General features: G+C 47.4%; 1 protein-coding gene across 2 annotated transcripts in view; it reads right to left on the bottom strand.

Annotated features, from left to right (window-relative positions):
* ppp1r12a (protein phosphatase 1, regulatory subunit 12A) overlaps positions 1-27934 on the bottom strand; it is a 39348-nt gene that overhangs the window by 5806 nt on the left and 5608 nt on the right. Inside the window, exons 2-15 of one of the 2 annotated variants that reach the window (XM_030113027.1) lie at positions 14777-14907; positions 11148-11266; positions 8485-8644; positions 7835-7979; positions 7673-7747; positions 7496-7587; positions 6823-6980; positions 6642-6733; positions 3972-4199; positions 3268-3359; positions 3055-3168; positions 2481-2633; positions 528-698; positions 281-451 (exon numbers count right to left, since the gene is read on the bottom strand). In XM_030113027.1, the coding sequence (XP_029968887.1) occupies positions 281-451; positions 528-698; positions 2481-2633; positions 3055-3168; positions 3268-3359; positions 3972-4199; positions 6642-6733; positions 6823-6980; positions 7496-7587; positions 7673-7747; positions 7835-7979; positions 8485-8644; positions 11148-11266; positions 14777-14907 (1901 nt within the window). The remainder of the gene's footprint in view (positions 1-280; positions 452-527; positions 699-2480; positions 2634-3054; positions 3169-3267; positions 3360-3971; positions 4200-6641; positions 6734-6822; positions 6981-7495; positions 7588-7672; positions 7748-7834; positions 7980-8484; positions 8645-11147; positions 11267-14776; positions 14908-27934) is intronic. The other variant, XM_030113028.1, reaches the window with a different exon arrangement.

Genomic DNA, 27934 nt, shown 5'->3' on the forward strand with positions numbered 1-27934 from the left:
CAAGGAGACGTTTCTGGAGCAGATCTGAACCGGCCCGACTCCGGCGGTGACAGGTGGCTTATTTCACACACACACACACACACACACACACACACACACACACACACACACACACACACACACACACACACACACACACACACACACACGCACGCACACGCACACACAAGCTTCCTTTTTCGCGGAAACGGAGGAATCTCTCACTCCCGACCCTCAGAGCTTCCGAACGGCTGTGAAACATGAGCGATGAGGCGAGTTCTGGGCGGGTCTGCGGGTTTACCTGCGTCGCTCGGGGCCGGTGGTGGTGGTGGTGGCGGTGGTGGTGGACATGGCCGTGGTGGTGGCGGTGGACGCGGCGGTGGTGGTGGAGCCAGTGTTTATAGTCGGGATGACGGCAGCAGATTCCTTCTCTTTGTCTTTTTCCCTCTCGGCGCTCTCCTCTGACCAGTACCTGCTCACACACACGGAAAATGAGGCGTCCGTGCGGATCCCCGACCGGGAATCGGCGTTTGCGGGCCGGCGCAGACCTGCTGGTGAGGCTGGTGGAGCCGCTGCGGGTGGAGGAGGAGCCCAGGCTGGACAGCAGGCCGCGGTGGCCGGTGGGCGAGGTAACGGAGGAGGAGGTGGTGGTGGTGGAGGAGGAGGTGGACGAGGTGGTGGAGGAGCTCAGGTCCTCGTGTCTCCTGCCGAAGGAGCCGCTGTGGGGCGGAGAGCGGCGGCGAAAACCACGAGAGGTCAATAAGAAACAGAAGCACGACCTCTGAAAGGATGTTGAGGTTTTATCTCAATCAGAAGAATTTAACCTATTTTCATTTTACATAAATCTGAAACGTTTTCCTGCATTAAGTAATTCTCGTTTATGGTCTACGAATGCAGGAAAACAACCTTGAAATGGGTTTAAACATTCTTTTATGGTGATTTTTTGTTGATTTATGACCAAGGTAGCGAAGCACTCCATGTGTCCACTGTGTTGGAATGACTGCACTTTGGGAAAAACACTTTTGGTTTCATGAATTGGAGATTAATCAAATTCTGGAAGAAAAGGTGCCTTGAGGAGTTTGCACGTTTTATGCGAAACAGCGCCCCCTGCAGGCCTTGGGCGTAATGCAGCTTAGTGAAAAACTCGTCCCTGTGGCTCGCGTGCGCGGAAGAGGGGAACTCCTTCCTCACTCGTTTAGTAGCGCTCAAGTAAGATTTAAGTGTCTTCTACCTGGTGGAGTCTGTGTGGAGCTGTGGCAGTGCCAGAAGCCAGTCTGTTCTGACTTTCTGGAAGCTCCTGCTCAGTTGTTGCTCACTAAGCATCTGGCGGAGTAATGGCGGACAAAACGTAACCTAACCAGCCGGAGCGCGCATTACATCATTCCTCTCAAATTCTCCCCCAAAAAATTCTGGTGCCGGACCGGCACTGTGACTTTCGAGTGACAATTTAGCGCCGTTAGAGGTTCTTGTAATGAATATGTCAGAGCACATTGTACACATCATTAAAAATGTGTAACACATTTATGGTAGAAAATAAGTATTTTTAAAGTTGAAAAACTCCTTAATGCACCTTTAAATAAATAAATGTAACGACAAAATTAAATGTAGGAATAAATTCATGTTGTAAATAAATGAAGGAATAAATTAAAAATGATAGATAAATAAATGTGAACAAGTAATTTGTGAAAAACAAGCGTACATTGTGTGAAAATAAAAAAATAATAATAATAAAAAATATGGAAAGATGCGTATAAGAATATAAACTAAATAAAAAGTTACATAATATATTAAAAATAAACAGAAATAAAATAAAAAGCAATGTGAATACAAATTTTGGAGGTAAATGAATCAATGGACAAAAAACTAAAAGGAAGGAATTAAACAAAACACTGACAAAATATATAAAATAAAAACTGAATAAAGAAACGTTGAAAAATAATCCATTTGCAAGTAAATGAATCAATATGTGAATGAATAAGAAATAAACAAAATTAAAAATATGGAAATTAGACTATAGTTAAACAATAAAATATATCAAAACTGTTTTAGCAATTTCTATCAAAATTGCTCTTAATTTTGTGACACAACTGCAACATTTAAGTTAAAACAGATTTCTCTAAAATTAAAAAGTTCAAAAAGTGAAACTTCTCAACTGGATTGTTGGATTTTTTTTTTCGACCTCTGTGTTCATTTTGTCAGCTCTGATCGTTCTCTGACTGTTTTTAACCGTTTTAATTTCAGGCACACAAATTAAATTTGAGTTTTAACCGACATTAACGTCCATCCAGCAGGACGACACACACACACACACACACACACACACACACACACACACACACACACACACACACACACACACAGAAACACACACAGGTCTCCGGTGGACGAGGACAGGGAGGAGGACGGGGTGGACACTCCAGCAGAGCAGAGATGCAGTGAGAGGACGGGTGTGTGTGTGTGTGTGTGTGTGTGTGTGGACGGGGCCGCCGCTGCTGCTGTACCTGCGGTAAATGCTGTAAGACTGGTAGTGGGAGGCGGGCGGCTGCCAGGGTTTAGTGTTACAGGTGTTAGGGTCCAAGCTGGAGGTGGACGAAGACTTGGCCGGCACGTCCCGCGTGCTGCCGCTCCGCCCCAGCGCCAGCGTGTGGGAGGTGCTAGCGTGGCGGCAAGGCAGGTGGGCGAGAGAGGCATGTTAGCGGTGAAGACACACACGCACGCACGCACACACGTATATATTTACAGTACAAGAAACACACATGAGCTCGGACACACCGCGGTGCGTTCATGTCAGGTGGGAGGAGCTTCATCACAGAGAAAATGCAGCTGAAGCAACCTGATAAAAACCTGAACTCTTCTCCCAGAAGGCATGAACGAAACGTGCGCTCCCGTCCAGGTTCTGCACCGCCAGCGGCCTGGCGGGACGCGTACAGTCATGCTGCGGACCGTGGAGGTGACGGCGCACTGCCGCCGCAGGACTGAAGCGCGTGCACACAACTCCAAGCAGGAATAACCAGAGGACGATCGATCACGATCAATCCTCAATCGGCGGGAGGGGCGGCGGCGGCGGCGGCTCACCTGCGCTGGTAGCTGGGGTTTCGGTTGGTGGAGCCGCTTCCTTCGCTGTTCTTCAGCTCGTCGTCCCAGCGCCGCCGGGTGTAGGAGCCGCTGCGGATCAGGGCGGTGGAGTCCCTGGAGAAGCACCAGGCCCCGACGTTCAGCGTGAAAGACCAGCCGCCGCACGGCGTGCAGGGGAAGGGGAGGGGGAGGGTGGGGGGGCAGACGGCTCACCTGTTCTCCTTCTCGTCGATGTCTGAAGTGCTGGCCGGTTTCCTGGGGATGGTCGGGGCCACGTAGGCCAGCCGGGTGCTTTTATCCTTCTCCTAAATGCACAAAGAAAGCTTCGTGAAAAAGGAGGCGGCTCATCAGAACCAACGTTTTCAAACATTTGACCAAATTCTGCACCGTTTCTGTTCATGAGTTATGTGACCATGCAGACAGGGGCTGTTCTGTGAAGACAACAGAGAGAGAACTGATCCAGTTCTGAGAGATTTATATGAATAATGTGTCATTAGGGTCAGTTTAATGCCTCTGAACCTTAAACTGACCTGAGATTGTATTTTCTTTCTGGACAAACTGGTTTTTGATAAAATAAAGACATTTTTATCACATATACTAGATGAGAGATTTATACTAGATGATAGATACATAAATTTAAAGGTTATCATGTCTGGTTCACTTCTCAAGATGAGGAGTCGATCCTGAACTAAACTGACTTAAACTCTTGCAGGAGATCGTCTAATTCGTCCCTGAAAGGGTTAAAGTGTGTTTGAGCCGGAGAGGGTCATGTGATCTCCATGTTTGGTTTGGCTGCTGGAGCCGGATGTCCTTCCTGAATCTACCTGAGGATCTGGACGAAGCAGGAAACGGCGGCTGCGGGCCGCCTCTCCCCGCCTCTGCTGACAACGCTCACTGTCTCGACGTGAAAGCCGCACCTTGTCTTTGTCCTTGTTGTCCAGGGACGAGGACAGCCGCGGGCTGGAGGCCGAGCGCATCACCCCGGTGGTGGTGTCCTTCTCCCTCTGCGCCTCCTTGGCGGCCGTGATCTCGGCCAGCGCGCCGTAGCTGCCCGTCTTCCTCAGGCCCAGGCGCCACGACGCCGGCGACTCGTCCTTCCTCTCCTCCTCCACTTTGGCCGAGACTTTCCCCGCCGGCTGCGTCACCTGGAAGGGAACGGACGGCTCCGTGAATGAAAGGTTCCCAGCTGAGGGGGTGGGGGGTGGGGGGTGGGTTACTTCAGGGTTTTAGTGTCTTCGGTGAGTCACTAAGGTCAAATCAGGTCAGTTGATTAGCAGGATGTCATCTGGGAAGACATGCCGGCGAAAGGACACGTTTACACCTGTGCTATTAGAAAGATGGAGGGCGGAGTGTTTGTTGACTGTCAGTGAAAACCAGAGCATATGGAGGGGGGGGGAACTGAAGGTGTGCGTTCGGGGGCTTCACACCTTGCTTGGGTTTTTCCACCGTGGCTCGTTAGTCACTGATTAGTTATTGTGGGCGTTTTTCCACCACAGCGACGCTGAACTCCTTCATCTGCAGCTCGTTTACAGTCACTTCAATAAAACCAGACTGGGAGGCAATAAAACAAGTCGGATCCGGCCGAAGACGACCGGGACACAGGTAAACAAGGCCGTGTGGGCGGGAAATTCCAATTAAAACAAAGATCGGCTGTCTACACATATAGTAAACAAGCACGTTGCAAAACCTGATGGAGACGGACGATTCCTGAAAGACATTTCACTGATTGAAAGCATAAAGTCACTTTTCTCCTCCTACATTAGCACTGTTCTCGTTCGGCCGCTAATCCTGCTCTATTTAAACTTTGTGAAATAAATGCATAGACACCATAAAAGTCGTAGCGCAGCGTTAAACGGATGCACTGAGGAATAAATGAAGATCAACTGTCTTTTTTCCCCCCGTTCACACGACAACGTTTAAACTCAAATCTCATTTTTGCTTTGGAAAAGTTTCACGTTTGCACGGCAACGCTGTGAAAACGAGGTCTGTTTCCATGGCGACGGTAGAAAATTACATTGTTAGGGTGCCGTTGGTCTTTTTTTGGCAAAACTTAATATTTATAGCAGATTGTTCATTGTCTGCATGATTGTGTGGTTTATTTACAATAAAAAAAAAACCCCAACAGTGCCACCTTGTGGCCTGGCATGTTAACTACACTGTTAACTGCATAAACATGAAACTTTTCTGAAAGGAAAACGCAAAAACGATGACTAACTGGAAACACTGTTAGACAAGTTTGGGATTTTTCCGACGTTGCGACGCAGCTGGTGGAAAAACCCTCCATCGCTTTAATCACCTGCTGGTTAGCTACCGGTGATCTGGGTTGTTGTTGTGTTGTTGTACGTGCACAGAGTGCATGTGAGAGACGGGGGGGTGGGGGGTGGGGGGGTGGGGGGTGGGGGTCAACTCCGGTGCACAACAAAAGCCTCACCATGGGTTTTTTGGGCACAAGAGAAATGCCAGTTTTGCGCAAACCTTGACGCCACAATGCGGGACAGCCTGGCTCCGCCACAGGCATGGCGGGGGGGAAACAATCAAACTAAAGCCAACCGAGACACGGGGGACGAGGGAGACAGGTTCCAAACAGAGGGGGGGGAAAAAAGCCAGAATAAGACGGAAGCAGCAGCAGCAAAAGTGACACACATCGAGGGTCAGGGCGGAGTTTTTTAAAGCCTTGACACGCCACGTCAAATCAGGAGAATCACACTGAAAGAGACTCATTTTGGACCAATTATTAGAAGATCGTGGCGTGGGGGGGCTTTAAAAAAACGTTTTATTTCAAGAAAAGAGGCAGAAATAGAGGAGGCCACAGGGAGCAATCTGAAGGCAGCAGGGTGAATTCAAGGCAGGCGCATCGGAGCGGGAATCCAGAACATCTGAAAGCATTTCAATCACTGGTTTAACATTATGTCCATTTTCATTTAGCGAAGTAGAAGAAGAACTGGGGGGTAAATTAAGTATGAAAATATACTGATACATTTCTATTAAATACTAAACAAAAAAAGTTTGGCAAATATGCTAAACGGACTTAACTTCATTCAGTCAACAATTTGGGGTATTTTAAAGAGGCTTTATATCAATTTAGCAAAACTAATAGAAAACATCATATTTAATGATAAAATGAATGTTTCACACTGCGTCATCAGTGTACGCATTAGTCAGCAGTTTGTGTACTTTGTTGGACTTCGTGATGATTTTTCTGTATATTCTGCATTGAAATTCATCACTTTGAAGAAAAACTGAGCCAAATCAGGCATTAAAAGGGTGAAAATCCTATAAATTATGGCAAGTTTGGCCTTTTTTTTTTTTTTTTTTAAATTGTTAATTTAAAAACATGTCCAGAACTGGAAAAACTACTCATTTTCCAGACGGGACACCTGTCTGGATTTAGCTGAGTGTTCTGCCTGGTTGTTCCAGCAGGGGGCAGCAGACTCCCAGACAGAGCCATGGACAGGAGCTCCAGTGTTCAGAGAAGACTTGTGTTTGATCAGCTTTAGAGCAATCAGCCTGTGGCTTTGACACTTGGTAACGCGCTACGCTACGTCAAGCGGTCACTCCGCCGCACGCGCTGAAGCGGGAGCGGTCACCTGGTTCGTCGGGCTGGCCGGAGAAGACACGGTGATGCCGGTCGAGCCGGGCGTCGTGCTGTTGCTCACCGCTGGCGTGGGTTTGCTCTTCTCTGGAGGAGACATGGGAGGCGCCGGGGTCAGAGAGGCTGGGAGGCGGGGCGGACCGGTCCCCCCTCTGGACGACCCGTCCCGCAGGTACCTGCTTCAGTCTCCGACTCCGAGTCCTCTTCCTCGTCGTCCTCGCTGGAGCAGCTGGACTCGTCCTTCTTGCCCTCGTCCTCTTCGTCCACCTTCTCCGGCTCGAGGGTCTCGATACGAGGGGCGCTCTTCTCCGGCTCCAGCAGCAACGTTTCTTCACTGCGACACGAAAATAAAAAGAAAAGAAAAACATCATTTATTAAGATGGAGAGAAGCGGGAAGTGGTGACAGAACATACAACAACCCAAAACCAAACAGGAGGTTTCAAAATTGTGAAAATTTCAAAGAACAAATAGACCTTTTAACATTGCTTGTAAAAAATACCCATAATGCAACAGCAACAGGACAAGTTTTCACTGTATTTTACAACAGAACATGTCATAAAAATTAGCTTTATGTTGAGATTGGAGTTATTTTCTGAATCATTTCTCAAAAACAAGAGTTTTTCAAAAGCTTCTACTTGATACCAAAAGATAGAAGGACATTTAAAATGTAAATCTGAAGGTTATTACGGGACTATTTAACCAGAGCAACTCTAATCGACACTTCTTCCCTCAGTCAGAAATCCACCAATCACATCCAACAGTTTCCTCATGTTTGAGGATCCATCTTCCTCTTGTTCTTATGCAGAAACTGAAAACTGAAGATGTTTGACTGGCTATTAAAGCGTTCACCTCTTGAGTGGTTTCAGTGATTGATTGTTGTCCCCTGTGGTTCTCGTTTCAATCCAAGGAGACTTCTTCACATCCTTCTTGTCACCAATCAGCTGGAATAAAGAGAACCAGAAGGTCAAAATGACGCTCGAGCCTCTCCAATGATCTCATTTATCCGGCGGTTTTGAACCAACTCACCAGATTCTGCTTCTTTTGTAGTTCTTCTAAGTATCCCAGAACGTCTTCATCAGCTACATCAAAAGGGGTCTGGCCCTGACGGGGAGAAGGGAGACGAGGTGACGGCGTGCACGGGGCGCACGGCCCTCCGGGAGAAGATTTCACACCCTTCTCCTCACTCACCATTTTGTTAATGAGGTCCATGTCGCAGAGATGCTCCACCAGAATCCTACACGCTTCTTCTTTGCCCCAGTGTGCAGCTGCATGTAGAGGAGTCCAGCCGTCGTAGTCCTTAATATTTACATCATACCCTGCTTGGATTAAAAGTCTGGGGGGAAAACAGGCGAGAACCAATGTTTGAATTAGTTGCTGCTGGATTTGACTCTCCGTCCTTGTTGCTTTTTAAGATTTATCCAATATTTCAGGGAAAACGGTCTCTTTGCGACGCTGGGAAAACTCGTGATATAAATCTGTCGTCGAGGGGAAAACATTTGGATCCCCGTCTCGTGTACGGCGGCTGCGCTAAACATCTGAGATCTCCGAGCTATCTATGGCAGCGGAGCGCGCTGGCCGCCCGCCCGCCCGTCCATCTGCCTCCGGGCGGGCGGGCGGCCGCGGCTCCGTCCTCCGACCGAGCCGCTGACGAGACGCAGAGGCTCGGATGTGTTTGGCATGAGCCGAGTGAAGAGAAACGGATCCCGGGCCTCGACTGTAAACAGTATTTATATCATGTAACGTGCAGGAGGGCTCTTATGCAACGGCCTATAAAAGCGCCGTCATCGCAAACGTGTCGCACAGACTTGACGTCCTGTGAAACGGAGCCGGCGGCTTACTTTAAAACCTCCACGTATCCCTTGGCGGCGGCGACGTGGAGCGCCGTCCCTCCGGACTTGGTGTGCCGGACGTCTTGGATCTGCCCGCTGTTGAGCCACTGCCGGGCGTCCCGCAGCATGACGCGCTCCTCCTCCTTCCGGGCCGCCTCGATGTCCACTCCTGCAGACCATTTCAATGATCAAAGTAAAAATCGATGTTTTCTCCACATTTTTCTTGTTGGTTCTGCCAGATTTTGCAAACATTTTGAATAATTGGTCCGTAATCAGACATGAGAAGAATTCATGTAAAGTCCTTGTAAAATAATAACAACCTGTTCCTGGAACTGGCTCCTTCAATGTGAAGCTATTTTCATTAGTTTACAAGAGTCATTAATCAAGATAAACTCCTCAACTGAACGCCACACCTTGGGATTTCCAGGATTAACTCCAATCCCCTCAAATGAAAACAAAACCAAAAAAAAACAAAAAAAGCAGATCATAAAAGAGTAAATCCAGCTGAGTGACTTCACCATCTTCAATAACAAGCTTTAAACTTGTTACTGGTCCTTTTTTCACGAGTTGAGCAATCCCAGTCGGAGTACAAACGTCACATGAACATCTTCCACGGGTTCGTTCGTACTCACACGACTGATTACGGCACCCGCGCCTCGTTGGTATAAAACCTCAAAATCACGGGTTCAGTTATGTATCCAGAAACTTTAGCGCTGGATGGAGCTTTCTGTGCCATCACAGCTTTATTTATCCAGGTGTGGGAGGCATCGATTATCTGCGAGGCTCGACTGAAGAAAAACACACATTCGACTTGGAAAAAGCTCAGCTGTTGAGAATCAGAAGCTTGAGGAGACATTTCTCTGCCAACCCTCTGTCAGTCTGACCACAGAACGGGAGCTGTGGAAGGCCCTCGGCCGGCGAAGCGGGTCGGCGCGATGCAAACAGGCCTGCATTGTGTCGCTGACACCTGGTTGGAACATAAGACCGTCTGAAACGCGCCGCTGCTGCGTGAGTCAGCTGAGTTCAGCTGCGCTCGGCTGTATAAACAAGGATGCAGAGAGTGCTCCGGGGAAGGAGCCAGCGCTTCAGCTGATCTTATAGCTTTCTGTTCGGGGATACGTCATTACTCCCGTCCGTGAAAACCAAGACGACTTCAAGACCGTCCTGGAGCTTTTTAATACAAATGAAAACACACTGCAGTCAGACTCGGCACCTTTGGTTCACTTTTAGAGAGAGACATCTTATAGCAGAAGTAGCTCAATAAAGCATGGATCTGTAAATATCCAATCGATCAGCGGCCAAAAAAAACCCTCGCTTTCAGTAAGTAATGGAGCTTGTTTACAAATTATTTCCTGTCAGTGTGTGTTCAAAACAAACGTGGGCTCTTAAGCTCGTGTTGTGTGGTTTCACTGTTCAAGACTGGAAATTCTGCTCATTAGGAGGATTAGCGAGCTGAAATCTGAGAAAACCGAAGAGAGAGGATGAGTCAGTGTCTGCCTTTATGTTGCAGCGAATTTCAGTTTCACTGCAGCAGGAGAATGGAGAGTGGACGATTGCTCCATGCCGTCTGGACGGTAATGCCCAAAAAGAGGAACTCGGACCGCAACATCGAAAACGATACCAGAAACCTTGTTTTTAATGTGACCCAAGCGTGTTAAAAATAGGAGAAAAACTACCTAAAAATGGTGTCGGATAAGATGCTCGACTCACTCCAGATTTCCTCGATGGCCGAGAGGAAAGCCAAAGTAAAAATAAAGTGTGGCTGGATGGAGGCCGGCCAGGTAGGCCAGCATCCTCTGATCTCTGGGGAAGCAGCCTACGGCGTCTAAAAAAAGCAAGGGAGCCTGACGGCCTCTAAGTAGAGCTACGCCGAGCTCAGAGTGGACTCCTCACAGGAGAGAGGCGCATCTTCCACCTCACAGCAAACGTGTCAACACAACGCGAAGGAGCACCTCCAGCTTCCCTTGAGACCGTTTCTCATGACTGTGGCACAACCCTGGGAGCGGGGTCAAGCAGAGGATCAAGAGGTTGTCCCTGCTAGCTGCAGACCGCGGCCGCTTGGCTAACGAGTTTAACCCCGTGACTGGCGTCTCTCTGCTCCGCGAGGAGAAAATCACATTACAAACATACAGAGGCGTTACACAACAGCCAGTTGCATAATGCCGGCCGGCTACCTCTCGCATGAAGAACTGAGCGCTGGATTGTCCGCCGCTGCCCTCGGGGTCAGGAGGGCTGCACATCGCCCTGCAGCGGAGTCCCGGCTCGAAACCCGCTCTGTGTGCGCCAGTGAGTGAGCGAGTGAGTGTGTGCGACATGATCGTGATGGAGTGTAAAGCAGTGTCCATCAGGTCTTAATAGAAACCACCAGTAACCAATGAGGACATGTTGCCCCAGACGGGGGCCAAGCCCCCCCACCCCCACCCCTCTGGCCCAGCTCCAGGTAACACGTCTGCAGGCTCTTTCATCTAGAAATAGAAAGGCCCGGCGTCTCGGTTGTGAACGATCACATGAGGACTGAGGACACAGCTGGACGGCTGCTGAGCGTTACGTAAGTTCTCCTCAGACAGCAGGTGACCGACGCTGCACCGGGGTTCACGGCGGATTGGGATGATGTCTGCACCCGACGGGCCCTGGCCTCGAAACGGCCACGAGCGACCGAGACATGGACGTACCTTGCCGGTTGATCTCGTTCTGCAGCAGCTCCTCCATCGCCTCCTCTTCGGCGATGTCCAGAGGCGTCTCGCCTTCGCTGTTCACCACTCCCACACTGGCGCCCTGACCGATGAGATATCTGCGGGGACACAAAACGGCAGGGGAGTCAGGCCGGCGGCGTCGCGGGTGCTTTTTGAAGTCCGAGGTCAAAGCGAGGCCTCTGGAAGGAAGAGGCTGGAAGCAACGCGTCGCTTCCTTTGACGGATGAGGGAGCAGCTGAAGGACGGGAGGTGTGTAATGCACCTTCTGGGTCGCTGCCAACGTCGACTGACACCACGCCGCAGTCTGCACGCCCGCTTCAGACGGTGGCACTGTCCTAACAAAGCCAGGCCCAATTATACACAATGCATTCACAAATTACAGCCTTTACAACATTAACAAATGCGCCACATGTCGCACGACGACGGAAACGTTCACAAGAACAAAAGTACGCAAATGAGAAAGAAAGACGTTTTTCAAAAGCACACAAAGTGCTCCGGCACGGCCGCAAAACCACAGCATATGTTCAATTAAATTGGGGTAATTATGAGCCTGCAGTTTTTAGCACATATGCACTCATTCAAAAAGCTTCGTCTCAAGGAAAACGGCTCGTCTGAAGAAGAAAGTTCCCGAGTTTAACCAGTGTCTTTTATTTATGCTGAAATCAGCATTTAAAGCCAAATTCATGGATACTTTAATGGTAAATGGACTTAAACAGCACATTAACACTGCCAGAAGACTCTAAACACACAGACAAGTAAAAGCTTGTCGTCTTTTCGTCTCACCAGTTCAAGACTTTCTACTCGGTTCCTGGTAGGGGAGGCGTTTCTATGACAACAGGACGACTAAAATTAGATGATAAAATCAAGTTGTGTCATAATTCCTTTCATTCACTCGTCCGACATCCACGTGCGGGAAAAACGAGTGACGGCGGTAAACCGTCAGCTGAGGGATTCAAACCTGCCAACCTCTCCTCACCAGTTTCTGCTCAACCTCAGTTAGAAACCTTTAGGAGTCCAGTGTCCTGCCCAAGGGCACTCCGGGGTTGGAACAGGACGAGTCCCCACTCTACCCTGTTAGGGATTTAACCCTTGGTGTTGCGGCCTCCCTCCAGCAGCGATACAAGACATTTAACCCACATCTGGAGTCCAGCTGCTTCCAGCTCCAGCTGTGGTGAGACTGGAGGCCTTCTCATTAGACCGACACGCCACTTGAAACGCACTCGGCGCTCACGACTTCCCCTCGGATGGCAGCTGAGTGACTGCAGCATTTTATATCCGTTTGATTGGACTTTCTATTCTGCCTATTTTGGGGTTTGCGGTCTCCGGTCCTGCTGCGGGCTTCCTAACCAACCCTGCAATCAAGACGGCCGCGGGGACACCGGGAGCCAACAGATACAGCCCGTCGTCCGCAGCGAGCGCCCGAACACGGGCCTATTGAGAGCTCGCCGCCCACGCCAGGTTGTGGAGTTTCTCCCTGTGACACCATGTCTCCATTACTCACCCGTAGCGGGACGGACGCTTGACCTTCTCACTCAAGATGTGACAACAACAACGGGTTTGTTTTCCGATGCTCAGTTCATGAGGACAGCCTGATCTCACACGGCAACGATTTTAAACATTTAAAAACCGGGAGACAGTTCATGTATTGTTTTTGTCACAATGCTCCAAACAGAAAAATATACATCTGATTACATTTTCAGGGTTTTTTTTTTTTTTTTTTCCCCCCCTGACAATAAAAGCTACTGCAGTTTCATCGTCCATTACTTGTCGAGTGTCTGTCCTGGATGAGGTTAAACATGCACGGGGCCGTGCAGAGGATGCGCTTGCACGCCGCCATCCTCACCTCTTCCATCACCGTCTGGTACGCTGCAGCGTCTGCCAAGGACAGCAGCAGGCTGCAGCGTATCGGCCGTACAGCAGCCTTCCCTTCTGATTCTACTGGTAATGGCAAATGTTGGAGTCCAGGAACAGCAGAAACACTAAAACTGATGAGATTAGCATGTTGGGTTGTAACTTTGCTCTGTTGGTTGTCGAAAAACATGAACAAAGGGAGAACACGGACATTCGTATGGCCACAGGATCACGTTGGAAACTACCTTGTGCTCAAGCCACTTCAACTTATAAGCAAGTCCACCTCAAAACAACTGTGTTGACAAACATTTCTACTGCCTAAAGCGCAATTCAAGCATAATCCAGCCAGTTCAGCAAGCCTGTGCTGAAGCTCACACTCATTTCTTCTTTCTTTGCAGTATAGGAAAACGTCAACAGCGGGATCATCTTTAGCCAGGATCCTGTAATGTAACACAGAAGTAAAGTAGGTCACAGCACACTCCCAATATGCTGAACAATGAGCGCAGCGGCGCCGCTTCAGCCTGGTTCAATATCCTCTGATAACATCTGCTGTGTCGATGCCCCGCGAGTCGTGTTCTTACCTGGGAAAAAAAAAAAAAAAAAAAAAAAAAAAGATTCGGGGCGAGAAAACAAGCGATTCCAGATATAGTGAGTGACCCTGATCTCTGCATACTTGATTACATCCGTCACTCTGTGTGTCTGAGCGATCAGATGGGCGGGCTGCTGCAGTGAGGAGCGTGACGTGAACGCCATTGATGATCACGACGCAGCAAAAAAAGGTTCATTTTAATCAGAACAGCACAACGATCACATCTCAACCATCTCCCTTCGACTGTCTGTCCTTGGAAAGATTCACTTCGGGCAAAACTTCCCAGCGGCTGAAAGAATTCCCAGTTCAGTCGAAGCCAACGGGAGCTGAAACTTTGAAGGGAATTGTGCGGCCGCTCCATATTTCGCATATTCCTGAGATGATTCATGCTCCACTTACACCAGCTCACAAACTATTTAGACTTAGAGCTGATAGCGGAGTTGCGCTCGGTGGTTTGTTTGAAAACTTAAAAACTTCAAAGGAAGGTTTTAAGTCAGTCGCCGTTTGTTCGAGCTGTAAAGGGGAGGAAACGGAACACCCAAAACGGCGAGTCGAGACTTTTCTCCAAAAATGGCGATGCAAGGCAATGAAGCCAACGCCAACGGCTTACAGTCCTCAAACACGGAGGAACGAAGTGCATTTTTAAGGTGGTAATTAGCAAATATATGCATTTTGAATCTCAACCTCAGCCATTATCTTGGCTTTCATGTGGTTTACGGTTCAGCAGACGGCTCCCTCTTTGGGATTTACTCACACAAAACTTAAAAATTAAAACACACCTAAAGAAATTGCTCCCTTTTCCAAAAGCAGCCACATACATGCAACGCTCCAGGCGCCGTCGTCATGCTCAGTTACCATGGAAACTGCACAGTAACCCGGTTGGCGTGAACGGGAAGCATACCAACTTCAATACATCTGATTTACATTTCTGCTCCAAATAAACATGTGAAATGACCACTAAGACCCTCGACACTGAAACAAACAACTCGACAACGTTTTCAAGTGGAAACGCAAACCTTTCACTGCATTTTGGACATCGAGGAATGGCGCTCAGTGTAAAACGCATCAGACCGACGGCTTCGCGGCGCAGTGCGGCAGCGAGAACCGCCTCTTCGAATGGGCCGAGACACAAAACAGGATGTGCGGAAGAGTTTTCCCTCATACTCACTCTGCTATGTCGAGGTATCCACAGGAAGCGGCGGCGTGGAGGGGGATCCAGCCCTCGTTGTCGGGCTGATTGATGCACGCTCCGTGCTCCACCAGGAAAGTCACCATGTCAACATTGTCATCGATGCATGCCTGGATGAGAGAGAAGCAGCAGACAGAGGAGGGGGGATTAAGGCCATGGTAAAAAGCAAGGGTCCAGGACGTGCCCTGTGTGTGTGTGTGTGTGTGTGTGTGTGTGTGTGAGCTTATGTCAGCGAGACGGCCCGCTCTCCGGTTACAAACGTCTTGCAGGGAAAGAGCATTGCGCTGCGTCTGATAGATTGCCATGTGTGTCCAGAATTGTTGGGGAATTTTTGGCAGCCGGAGCGTTCCCGAAATGCCTCCACATAGCGGGGCTGCTTGAAATACCACATAGCGTAGTACCGCGGATGGAGGCGCCGCGCGTAGATGTGGCTGATTGATGCCGAGAGTCAACCATGTTCAAAAATAAATCTAACTAAAATATACATGCATATACTTGCAAGCACACAGTGATTCACTCAATTTAATTCAAATTTTTATTAAAAAAAAAAAAAATAAAAGCAGACACTTGAAAATACATTTTTACTTGCCATCATAAGCAGGTCTATTTCTGCCACAATTGTTAATTTACACCAGTTTCCTTAGTCGAGTCCTTCTTCATAAGCTGAGAACTTCAGATTACAGTGACTCTGGGTAAATTATTCCAACCTGGACTGAATGCCATTAGCCAACCTAATAATCGATTAAAATAGAGGGATTCCAACCTGAGATATTGTTGCTTTATTATGGAATTTAAAGCTGTTAAAGGTTGAACCTAATTGATTTTCCTTTGGTTTTAAGTGTTCAGACTGTAGTTCTGTTGAGCTTTAAGCATTTTTCGTCAAGAAGACTTTATAGTTTAGTAGTATTTAGCATAAGCGTCTAAATTTCAGACAGCCTTGAAGAAAATATCATATTCTACTTCTTATGACAATGGGAGATGAGAAGAGCATGTAACTCAATGTAGCAGCTTTGAAAAGCCAAAAACAAGCTCAAAAAGAACAACAGCAGCAGTAACACAAACTGCACAGCACACAAAAAACAGGCATGGAAACACTCAGCATCGCTCATCATTATCAAACAAGATGAGAGGCAGAGGTATCAAACAGGATTTCACCGAGTGGGAGCTGTTTGCATCTTTATCTATGATGTGCCATTTTTTAATTGAACTGCTGCTGAAACGTCGACAGAATCTGCATTTTTCAGACAAAGTAGAGATCAAACCTGGAGTGAACTCATGGCACAATCACCATACATTCGTTTTGAACCAGCAAACTTGTGCATACAGAGCTGCTTCCCTAACGTTCAGGCCTACAAGTCAGAACCAAGTTCAAGACAGCCTGTAGCGTTCTCTTCATTCAGAAACACAAAACCTCCGGGGCCATGAAGCCGTCACAATATGACGTGCAAAGCCTTCTCAAGTAGAAAGAAAGTGACTTTTCAAGTTTGTTTGCAGTTTTCCTAAACAGCTTGACAGAAAGTAACGTCCACTGACAGCCACTGCGCTGAAGAACCACCGCAGACATCAGAAATCTATGAAGCATAAATGCCACTTATCGACATCTAAACTCTGCCCCCGACTCCCGGGATGCATCGGTGAACGCCGCGCCTGGACCGTCTCACTCTGTCCTGGGGTTGCTATGGCAACGGGAGCGTCCACAAAGGAAACAGACACACATGGACGGCTCACGTTCGGGGCACACGACTATCTGGCTGGAATCCTTGTCCAAATTTGGGCCGTTTACAGCAGCGGGGCTGAAGAGAGAGGGCGAAGATTATCCCAGTGTGTGTGTGTGTGTGTGTGTGTGTGTGTGTGTGTGTGTAGGGTTTCAGAAGTTCACATGCTACAGATGGACCTTTTGACAAAGGAGAACAGATGATACCCATTAAATCCATCTATCGCCATCTCATCGCATCAGTGAGCGCTGTGTGCGTTTCTCAATGAGGATGATCCTCATTTTTCACAGTCGCTTCCAATCTGTGGAGCTCCAGAGGCTCATCATCATCATCATCATCATCATCATCATCATCAGGGCATCTCCTTCCAGGACAAACAGGGGACTCTTCGCACTGACCTGGCAGCCCACTAATCCTCACCCCTCTGGGTGGGCGCAGGGTTCGATTCTATTCACACCACAATGTTTTCAAGTGAAAACACAAAAAAAACCCGTCGGAGGTGTTTCGGGTGTCTGTTTCAGAGTCACTCAAAACTGAACTTTTCTGATACGCTGCCACTGCACAAGTGCAAAACTTTGCTGTGTTAACGAGAACAACGATGTGCTGACCTGACTACCTTCAGCAGCTGGTAAACGATCCAAGTCTGACTGGAAACTGTGTGAACAAAAAAAAACAAAACAAAAAAAAAACACACATTCTTACGTAACACGACCGCCACACTGTGTTGCAAATTCAGCAAAAAATGGCATTTAACCAGCAAGGATGGTTGATGTGAAACTGCTCATCAATTCAGCTGATTATTTCAGACATGGCAACTCGTAGAAAATACAATGAATCTTTTTCCAATATCCAAACTTTTTTTGAAAGTTTTCACTAAGTTTCGCTCATTAACACGATATTGGGGTTTTTTTGACAAGCAGTCTCATCCAGTTTCTTCTCTGGATAAGAGTTTATTTCCTCCAGTGCAGCTGTTGTATATCCACTCATATCTGAGCAGTCAGATGGTGATTAGCAGTTTAAAAAGGCCTGCTTCTCATCTGAAAACCCTCATCCAAAGCCTCCCCCTCGGTCATTATCTCTTCAAAGTCTTCGGCCGGCCTAAGAATGGAAACAAGCCCCTTAAGGTGAACGCGGAGACGGCTGCGACCTCCCTCCTCGCCGCGTCACCGCCGGCTCCTCCCCCTTGATGGCACTGTAGCTGTCTGTGGCTGACAGGTGCCGGAGGGTACGCTCAGCGTCGCGGCCCGGGGGACGGCGAGGAGCGAGCACAACCAAGCCAGAGATAATCGTTAACTCTGCAGCATCACAGAGGGTGAAGCCTGTGAAGCACCTTCATATGTGCACACACGTGCACTACCAATCCTTCCACGGCACAAAACAAAGCCATAAAAATATTTCATCAGGCAAAGCGGGTGCGGGCTCATCCCAGCCAGCCCCCGACTGACATATAGAACCTGTACGGCGCTCGCAGCGGAGCGTTCAGACGTGCCGTGACTCACTCGCAAACAGACACGTAGGCCATTTAAACCTGTTTGGCCAGTGCGCCTCCGAGGAGGAGAGAGGACGCCTTGACAGGCTGGAAGTCAATAAGATGGAAGGTGGCAAGAAGAGCGAGCCAAGAAAGCAAGAATTCAAATCTTAAAAAGGGGAACCGTCTCTATCACGGCCACAAAATACAAGTGTACGCTTTCGATCTGTGAGGAGACGCAGCAGAATGCTGCTTGCTCTGATAAAAGCTCTTCTAAAAGGGAAACCGCTGCTTTCTGGGAAGTTGATGTGACAGCAAAAATCCAATCAAGCACTAAAGCGATCGATGGACGCCGGATGCTGCGTTTGATTGGTCGATGGGCTTTAATGTGCAGCGCGTACCCGGCTTCAGAAAGCACGCCCTGTTCCATTAGGCTTCGTACGCCTGCCATCAGAAAGGCACAGAACTTCAGTAACGCAACGCTACGCTGCCGGAGCGGTTCAGTGTAAAACACCACATAAATTAAACATTCATGATACCAACAAGTGTGTGTACGAACTGATCTAAGGCATAACTTTGGCTGTTATTAAGAAAATAAGAGAAGAGCTACAACCAAACGCCCAGGAGAAAGTAGTTCCACCACTTCAAGGAATCATCAATTAACAATGTGATGCAGAGATTTAGGAGTTCAGCGGAGGGATTAATATCAAATATGTAACACATACACAGCTGTCTGATCCTGAAATCATGTGGATTATTTTGGATCCCAGACTCGACAAAAAAGATGGGCTAATCCACTCTGGAAAGAAAAAAAACAGAGGGAGAGAAGAAGCTGCACCCATGACGTGAGACTAAGAAAGGAGGCCGGTCTGTTGCCACGACAGCAAAGCCAAAGAAAGAACAGGGTTAAGACCTTGTAAGAAACATAAATAAATAGAGAAAAGGCTTCATTTTAAAGCGCACGGGAGTCCTTCACAAAGCGCCCGGCGGCGGAGGCTCGCAGACGTTCCCGTTACAGACGCCACCTTTTATGTCCAACGCAGCAACGACCTGCACCGCGATCCTGAAGACGCCGCTGCTCTTCGGACGTCTTCGGACATCATTGCTTGTACCATTCTGAAGAGCGTATCTGTTGCCATAGCAACTTGAGGTATGAATTTCAACCATAAGCCAAAACAATGAGAAAACAGTAGTGTTGCTACTTGTGTACTGCCGTGAGTTTTTCCCACTAATTCCACTTTTCATCACCAGTGTTCACAAATTAAACCCGACATGATGTGATGATAAAAACACACCACATGACCAATAACAACGCCATAACATCAGAACTTTGTTTGTGTATTTTATTAGTTTAATACCGTCAAAAATGCATTGATGACACTCACACTGCTGTCAAACCTCAATGAGTTCCTCCTGCTATTGTTCAAGGCTACTGTATGTGTGAAAAGAGGCTGGTGTTTTGTTTTTTTCAATCTGCTGGGACATCGTTCAGAGAGCTCCGAGCTTAACTTAGCAGCACTCCACATCAAGGAGACACTTGAAGACCCCTCCCCTCCTCGACTTCCTTGAGTAGCACCCTCGGACGGGCGACCGGGGCAGGAGGGTGCCACGATCTGCCAGCTCACTGCGCAAACAGCTTCTCAGCAGCAGAGGGGCGTGACAGCGGTGTACGGCCGCCGTGACGTCCACATTAAACTTGTGAAAAGCTCATGCCAATTCACCAATCCTTTAAAAAAAAAAGAAAGAAAGAAAGAAAAAAAAACGACGTCATTCGACCGACTCCACATGATGGAAAAGATTCCTGCACATGAACAGACACATCTCCGAAGCATTACGTGAAATGCTGCAGGCACACGCAACTCTGCTATACCTTCAAGGTCACCTTTTATCGAGGCGAAGCAGTTTAACGCCCTTTTCCTCACCTCTCAAGGATTTCCCGTTTCAAAAATGCTATTAGACATATCGTGAACATTACATAACATCTCTTTGCAGAAGAGGGTCTGAGAGTGCTTTTCTGCAGTGGGACACACAGACTGGCGTCTCTCCATGTGTACTCCGTCAATCCGTCATCAATCCGGGCATATCAAGGCCTTTCTATCTGCATTAAACGGAAGCAGCGTGGAACACCGAGCTCTCTGCATTACTGTAAAGTGTGAAATGTGCAAGCATTGTTGCCCTGCACATAATTTTCCGCATTGTTGATATTCTACATACTTCAGCGATTGACGAAAAGGTCAATTCAACACACACACACACACTCAGATTCCTGTTTGTACAGCCGTACTAGAGTCCTGATTGAGATAATGCTTTCTTTGTACCATTAAAAGGCGCACGTGTTGTGGAATCAGGTATGGTGGCAGTTTGGCCTCATTTTGGAACCCACAACAGAATAAAATGAACACACACCAACAAATATAGCCAGAACCACACGTTTCCTTCTGGGATTATAGCCGTTATTCGTCAGTAGGCCTGGGCGATTATATGATCGTGATTGGTGATCGCGATTAATTTCCAGTCGATCACGGTGATCAGCTGTGAGCACATTTACTCGATCAGACATGGCAGAAATGTGCGTGACACAGTCGACTTTTTCCTGCTCAACTTCCGCCTGCAAGTTTGTCTGAGAAGTAAACAGAGATGGAGCTGAACGTGGAGCAGCGAAGCAGATGAAGTCAGCCATGTATTGGCGTTATCCTTTGAAGATGAGGCTGCTGCTGACAGGACAGGCTGCTCCACCCGCACCGCTGCTAGCTCACCGCTGCTAGCACACCGATCCGCAAAGAATCTGGTCTTTTGAGTCCAGGAACTACTTGTGATACAGTTTAACTAACGATCGTTCAGTTCTTCTCTTTTACTGAAAATGACGGTGCATCGCATCATTGAACATATCACCACTTCTTGCCGCTAACGCTCTGTTTCTAACAACATGCAGAGAGAGCCTGCAGCGGCTGCAGCGCCGGTCTTCTTCTGTGGTGTCTGTGTAAAATAAGGTTGAACATGCAAACAGCACACCTAGTGGCATGAAGTGCAATTGCAGTCATGGCGTCGCCTGTGGCTGTGGTCTGAATGAGGATCTCCCTGGGGTTATTCCAAATGTTTCAGAAACCAGAATATTTATCTTAACACGAATATTGACTGCACGTAAATGTAGCCAGTGCTGTCTTTTCAGGCCACTGCACCATACGAGCAACATTGTAAGAGGAGAAAAATGATTAATTTTGTCTATTTTTTTATATTATTGTAGTTTTGCACCGTTACATTTTAAATCTAATCTGTCCAATCTAGATTATTTAAATTTTGTACATTTGATGCAAGCATTAATGATGGCAGCAGCATATTTAGCATCATAACTTGAAAATAATGTTTACATTCTAAAGCACCTTCATTATCCCCAGGCGGTTTCTTTAGTTTTTTAATCTTTTATAGCAACAAAAATCCTCAGGGCTGTAAACTGTCACACTTTAACTAACGATCGTTCAGTTCTTCTCTTTTACTGAAAAAACGGTGCATCGCAGGATTTTATTGTCTTGGTGCTAGATTTTTTTTCCCATTTACTGCACTGTTAAGTGAGATAGTGCTTATATTTTTCAATGTTTATATTATTTAATTTGCATTGCTATTTGCTTGGTCTGTTAATAAAATGTTAAACTATTCTATAGTTCTAGTTTTTAGTGCAGATGCTTTAAAACTGGTTTAAAAACAATATAGCATATCGTGATTTTAATCGAGATTGAATGATATGAAAAAAAAATCGTGATCATTTTTTTTGCTATATCGCCCAGCCCTATTCGTCAGTGTCATTAAATGTTTCTTAACTCAACCGTCACATATTTCAATCAGATTTCAACTCAAGTTCATCAAGTTAGCCTGAGTGAGGCTTGCTAGCACCAGCAAACATCCTCTCACCCAGGTTAATGTCCTAAATTGAATATGGATTATTTTCCTCCTAATGATCACAGTTGAGAAGACATCTGTCCAACCCCAGTCCCAATGTAAAGGAATTAATAGCGCATATGGATTTTTGGTGCCAACTCGCAATGGGACGGATGCTTCAACGTTTAACCCCAGTGTGTCAAACACATCGTAGTTAAGGGGCCACATAAAGCCCAATAGTAAAATAGTGTCATAATAACCTGAATGTAACTTTCAAAGCTTTTCTTTGTTGTGGTGCACAGTATAAGGGATGAAAACATCTATATTTTCACAAATTCCCCCAAAATACTACAGGCTTTAACTCCAATCTGAACACAAAGCCAATTTGGTTGAAACCTTCTGGCGCAAAATACAGCGAAATGTCCAAAAACCCTCTCCTCTCGCTGTTGCATTACACATGTTTTTGATAATTCCCCCTGACAGCATGGCTTTGAAGCTACTTTGACAGCAAGCTAGCTTTCATAGAAACCTTAAATTTTCTTGCTGGTTTGGTGGGCCGGATCGCAGCCTCCTGTGGGACGGTTTTGGCCCACAGGCCTTATATTGAGATTGCCAGTTGATACCTCAACAAACCCCAACAAGAAGACAACACACAGCTCTGTGTGTAATCGTGGCTGAAAGCCATCCGTGTCTGTCAGAAACACCAGAGGTACTCCAAAAGGTTTCTGAAACACTGTCTGCAAAATATTTAGAGGGAAAGCAAGCGTGGTGCTCAAGGTGTTCATTACAAAGCTGATTAACACGCAGGGCTCACAGAGGAAGACGATCTAGCAACACAACACGCACAACAGAGTAGCTCGCGCTGAAGCGCTGAGCTGGCCTCTTGCTTACTTTACTCCTCTCCCTCCCCCCTCCACAACTACAACTTCTGGAGTCAGAAAGCAGCAGCGAAGGCCCTGGACTAGCATACCAGTGGAGAAATTCCCAGATAAGTAATACTCCTAGCCTTGGGGCTTCAGGCATCGGCGCTCTGGCCACTCCTGTCGGGCTACGTCATTGGCTCAGAGGCGCACAGCCACTTCCACAAAAGGAATTCCTTCTTACCGCCTGCATGTAAGTCTGAGTGTGTTACGCGGCTGTATTTGTGTGTGTGTGTGTGTGTGTGTGCGCGCGCGCGTGTGTGTGCATGAGACAGGTCAACCCAGGAACAAACACTAAAAATGAAAAACACACCGAGGCAGATAAGAGGAAACTGATTAGAGAAAGTGTGTTTCAAAGAGAGATGGGAGCGTGACGGCTTGTTGGGGAAGACTGCTGTGTGTCTGGAAGTGTGTGTTTACGACGGAGACAAAGAGCTCGCAGCTCCCGTGCTGTTGGCAGGGTTCAGGAGGCCAGAGGGGATGGGGCGGGGGGGTGTGGGGGGGGGGGGTTGAAGCGCTGCGGGGCGACCAGCTGGGTCCCTCCGCTAGATGAGCTCTGTAGGGAGCTGCAACCAGACTGCTCACACCACACACACACACACACTCTCTCTCTCTCACACACACACACTTCAGTGCTGCTACCGAGGACGACCATATATGGCCCTGGGATTCCCATGGAAAAAGAAGAGCAGGATTGTGGAAGAGGGAGAGGGGGGGAGGCCGGTGAAGATTATAACTGTATGTTTCACTTGGGCTTTTTCGCTGGGCTGCCAAAACAATGGCCCCACTTGAGAGCCAAGTTAGTCTCCTTGTGAAGGGGGGGGGGGGGGGTCCGAAGGCAAGAGAGCAGGGCAGCGATCCGAGAGGCCACGCAGAGATACAACCTCTGTTGATATTTCCATAGAATAGTCCCCTTATGTGGAGGCTTCTATACAGAGGACAGCAGAGAGCCCAGTCAGCAGTCACAGCAGACTAAAGAGGCACTGACCCCCCCCTCCACCCACACCCACACCCATACACACACACACACACACGGGTTGGCACTGTGACGGTCCTTCACGCCAATCCGGCTGCAAACACAGGGGGTTTGCTGGCGATGCCAGGCTCTGCCTTACAGGCGTGCCTGGCATCCCCGTGCCAACTTATGGCTTGATGCACGCGTCATGTATTGAGAAAGACCACTTCTGCAGGTCTTTAAGGTTAAAGTGGGCCAGAGTGAGCACATCTGAGGGCTGCTTTTGGTCCACAGGCCACATGTTTGACACCCATGACTTCATTGATAAAAGGTCTCTCAGCACAGTATAATCTGAAGTGATTGACTTTCATCTTAAAGCAATTCTGAATATCGGGCGCCTTTCCACTGCACGTGCGCAGGCGTCCATGTTGGGCTCGTGTCAGTGACAGACTCCGAGGGGAGTGGAAGAACTGGAGCCTCAAAGAGGAAATGAGAAAAATAAACAGCCACTTCCTGTTCCTCTCTGGCCTGAGATCTCCAGCACGCAGACCCCTCCCACCAACGCCACCCCGGTCCGCACAGACCAGCGAGAAAAGCCCCCGAAACACACTGGAAGCACACCACATTAAGGAGGGGTAGACAAAGAGAGGGGCGCATGCAAATTCTGATAGACGCCACATCAATATTTAAGAAGTCAGCTCCTTAAAAAAACATGCAGTGCATTAGAGATCAGACCATATCAAAGTTTTATATCACGACTGTCATGACTGATCAGAATCATCAATGAAACCAAGATTTAAAAAAAACAAATAAATACTGACATGCACAATAAAACTCTGGGTAGAGGAAGATAAACTCCAGCGCCACGTTTTCACTGACCTAAAACAAGCACATTTAAAGTGGGCAAACACTCTCTTGAATAAAAACACAGCTTGCCAACTAATGTATTAGTTTTTGGTGTAATTACAGTTTTCTTATTATTCAATAAATGCATGTAGAAAGCCCTTGAGAGGGGTTCAGCATTAACAAAACGAGAATAAGATCCGTCGCAAATTAGAATTCACTTTAATATGTTAAGATCAGAGAATAAATGGGTCCACGGGAAGAAAAGGTTTGCAATCTCTGTTCTACATACACACCGCACAGCCGGAGTTGTTTTGGTTCATTAATTATTCATTAACCTCTCAGCTTGGCCTCACATTTATGCTCTATATAGCATACAAAAAATTACGGTGGAAGGACAAATGATCAGAAATATATTGGCGTTGGATCTCATATATATGGATCACTCGTGCTCAGAGAGGAAGAGGAGAAGAAAACAAAAACACGCTCCAGGTTCTTATTTCCTGTCCACTGAGGAACATCGCCGACGTGCCCAGTCCAGGTTTACAGCCGCTCTGGATTTTTTTACAACATGAAAAACAGATACACAAAATAACACACAGGCTACACTTATATAAGTCCATTTGAATAGAAAGAGCAAAAGTACTCAGCTTGTCAGCCTGTCAAGGTCCAGCCCATTTACTGACTGAGTTTTATCTGCAGGAAGAGGCTTGACCGCATGCGCTCGCTCACAGCAACACTAATGGAGGGCGACGGCGGGCTCTTTCCATCGATCACAATCAACTAAATCGATGGCAATCACATGAAGGGTCTTCATTCTCCAAGTCTCCGTTCAGCCCAATTTCATCTTGAGTGGTAAAACAGTGCCATAATACCTTTTAAATTCAAACTCTAAAGTTTTTCTCAGGATCTAAGTGATGAACATGTCGATATTTTCACAAAACCAAACTGTTGGCACAGAAAATGGCAACAATCTCAACATAAAGCCAATTTAAACCAAATCTTCTGGTGTAAAATGCAGTGAAATGTCCAAAAAAATTCCTAAATAATGCACGTTTTTACACCCTGACCGCAGCGCTTTGAGGACAATGCTAGTCAGCATCACTGACATCTCAGCGTTGTGTTGTGTCTGCTTCTCTTAAGAATGCAACAACACTTACTCAAATTGCAACTGCTCATGTCAATGGTGAAGGCAGAAGTAAGCAGGGTGTGAAAACAATGGTTATTGTCAGTGTTTCCACTCGCCTTCCTAAAGATGCATCCACTTTAACAACAGCTGGAAAGAATGCGGGCTCGTCCCTCCGCAGACGACCAAATTGGACATTCTGCTTTAATTGAGCGCACCCTTCTGAAAAGACAATGAGGAATTCGGCGTCTCTGAGGTCCAGGTGTTTTCAGTTCAAAAGCAGCTCATAAAAACACTCAGTGTGAGGCATGAGGCCGTGGCGGCGGCACGGCTCGAAGAAGACCCGGCGTGAGGGGAAGACAGACGCTGTGCCACGGGGCGGGGAATTAAAAAGAAACAAGCTGAAGTCATCTCGCAAACATCTGGACACAGAGGGCCATTAATCTGTGGAGTCACCTGACCACATCGGTTATCTAGCTCAAGTGCTAAAGGAACTGTCTCAATAGTGATGCAGCTGACTGTGTGTGTATGTGTGACAAACACTCATCAAAGGCACACACACACGCACTGACATCAGCAGAGAGGAGGCTGGTGGTAAAAATAGCTTCCTTCGGTTTGAACTTCTCATTTTCTTCCAAATTCCTGCACAGCGGCTCTGCCAGGTTCCAGCGACGCAATTATTACATCTGGCTCAAAGCTACAGGACGACGTCAAGAAAAGTAAACATGAGAAAGGCTGCTTCATGTGGCACGAGGTGCGCTCAGGGTCACGCTGAAGAAGACGCCAATTAACGACTGATGCTACCGTCAGTGTCTGATCACTACTTCTGACAGCTTTAGCTAAAACAGCTGCTCAGTGGTGTCCACTGTTAGCATTAGCTCAAGCTAACACCCGGCACGCTGAACTTAAAGAGAGAATCAGTTATCAAACCGCGCTAACACCAATAATGCTGGTCAGGTCACCTTTATCTGTAACCGGCACAGCTCTGGTAACGTCCACCTCAGCTCATAAACGTCGCACCGCTGAGGAATTCCCATTACGACCCCGGGTGAACCAGTTCAGACCTGCAGTGGCGCTCATCAGAAATGCTTCACACACACACACACACACACACACTCACAGATCATCAGGTGGGGAGCCATTTATCTGCACTGTGCATTATCAGGCTGCCATAAAGAGGGTGGAGCGCACAGGGCTCACAATCGAACATGACGCCAGGGAATCCTGACAGGTAAAACCATAAAACGCATTCACAGGTTGAAGATTTTAAAAGTCACGCGTCGGGGTGTCACAATCAGCAGATGACAGGGCATCTCGCAAAGCGCTGGTGCGCAACAACAACAACAAAAAAAAAAAAAGAAAAGAAAGAAAAGCAGCATGCGGCCGACTTCCTGCCGTTGATTATGGGGTTGGTGCAGGAGCCTGAATGAAACTGAGTGAGGCCAGCTTGACAAGGAGAGACCTGCCAATTACACACAGGTGAAATATACCCGTCGCAGGGCGCCGGTGCTAAAATTAACCCTCTCGGTCGTCAGGAGTGCCGAGGTTACAATGGATTCCCTGCAGGCTGCAGCTTTGAGTTTCACGAGCTGCTGTGTGGCGGTTATCTCGTGTTCGGGCATCTTCAGCTCTGCTCTGCCAAAGCACACAAACAAACGATTCTCCCGATGCTGCTCCGATGCACAATAACCAAACAATTTCTACTGAAAATTACTATACTTTCTACATAAGACAATATCAATGAAAGCTTCTGGTGCAAAATACAGTGAAATATCCCAAAACACTGAATTTTTCCAAACTCTTCACTGACTGGCTGACATTTATGACCCAGAATCAGACTTTTTGCAATAAACTCATTAAATAAACTTAAAATTCCATTAATTTCTCAAAAGCTTGAGGAAAACTCACTGGGGGAAATAGTTATTGAGCATCTTAGAGGGCTGAATCCAGAGAAAGGTCACGGTTTACTGGTCTGTTTCTTAATTTCATGATGCAATATCATTTTCTCTCCTGCTCTTATTCAAAGCCTGCAAATCCATCCTCATTTATCATTTCAATTCAAGCATCGTGAAGACTGAAAAAACAAGATGCGGAGGGTGAAATTCAAAAACAAATGTGCTTTTGTGCACATGGGACTGGAGTCATTCTTCTACCCTGAGTGGCTCTTAACGTGGTTTTGAGTCACACGCTAACATACATTGCATAATGAGCGCTAAGTGGCTGTTGAAGCTAAAAAC

The sequence above is a fragment of the Salarias fasciatus genome, chromosome 17 (genome assembly GCF_902148845.1).
Source record: "Salarias fasciatus chromosome 17, fSalaFa1.1, whole genome shotgun sequence".
NCBI lineage: Eukaryota > Metazoa > Chordata > Actinopteri > Blenniiformes > Blenniidae > Salarias > Salarias fasciatus.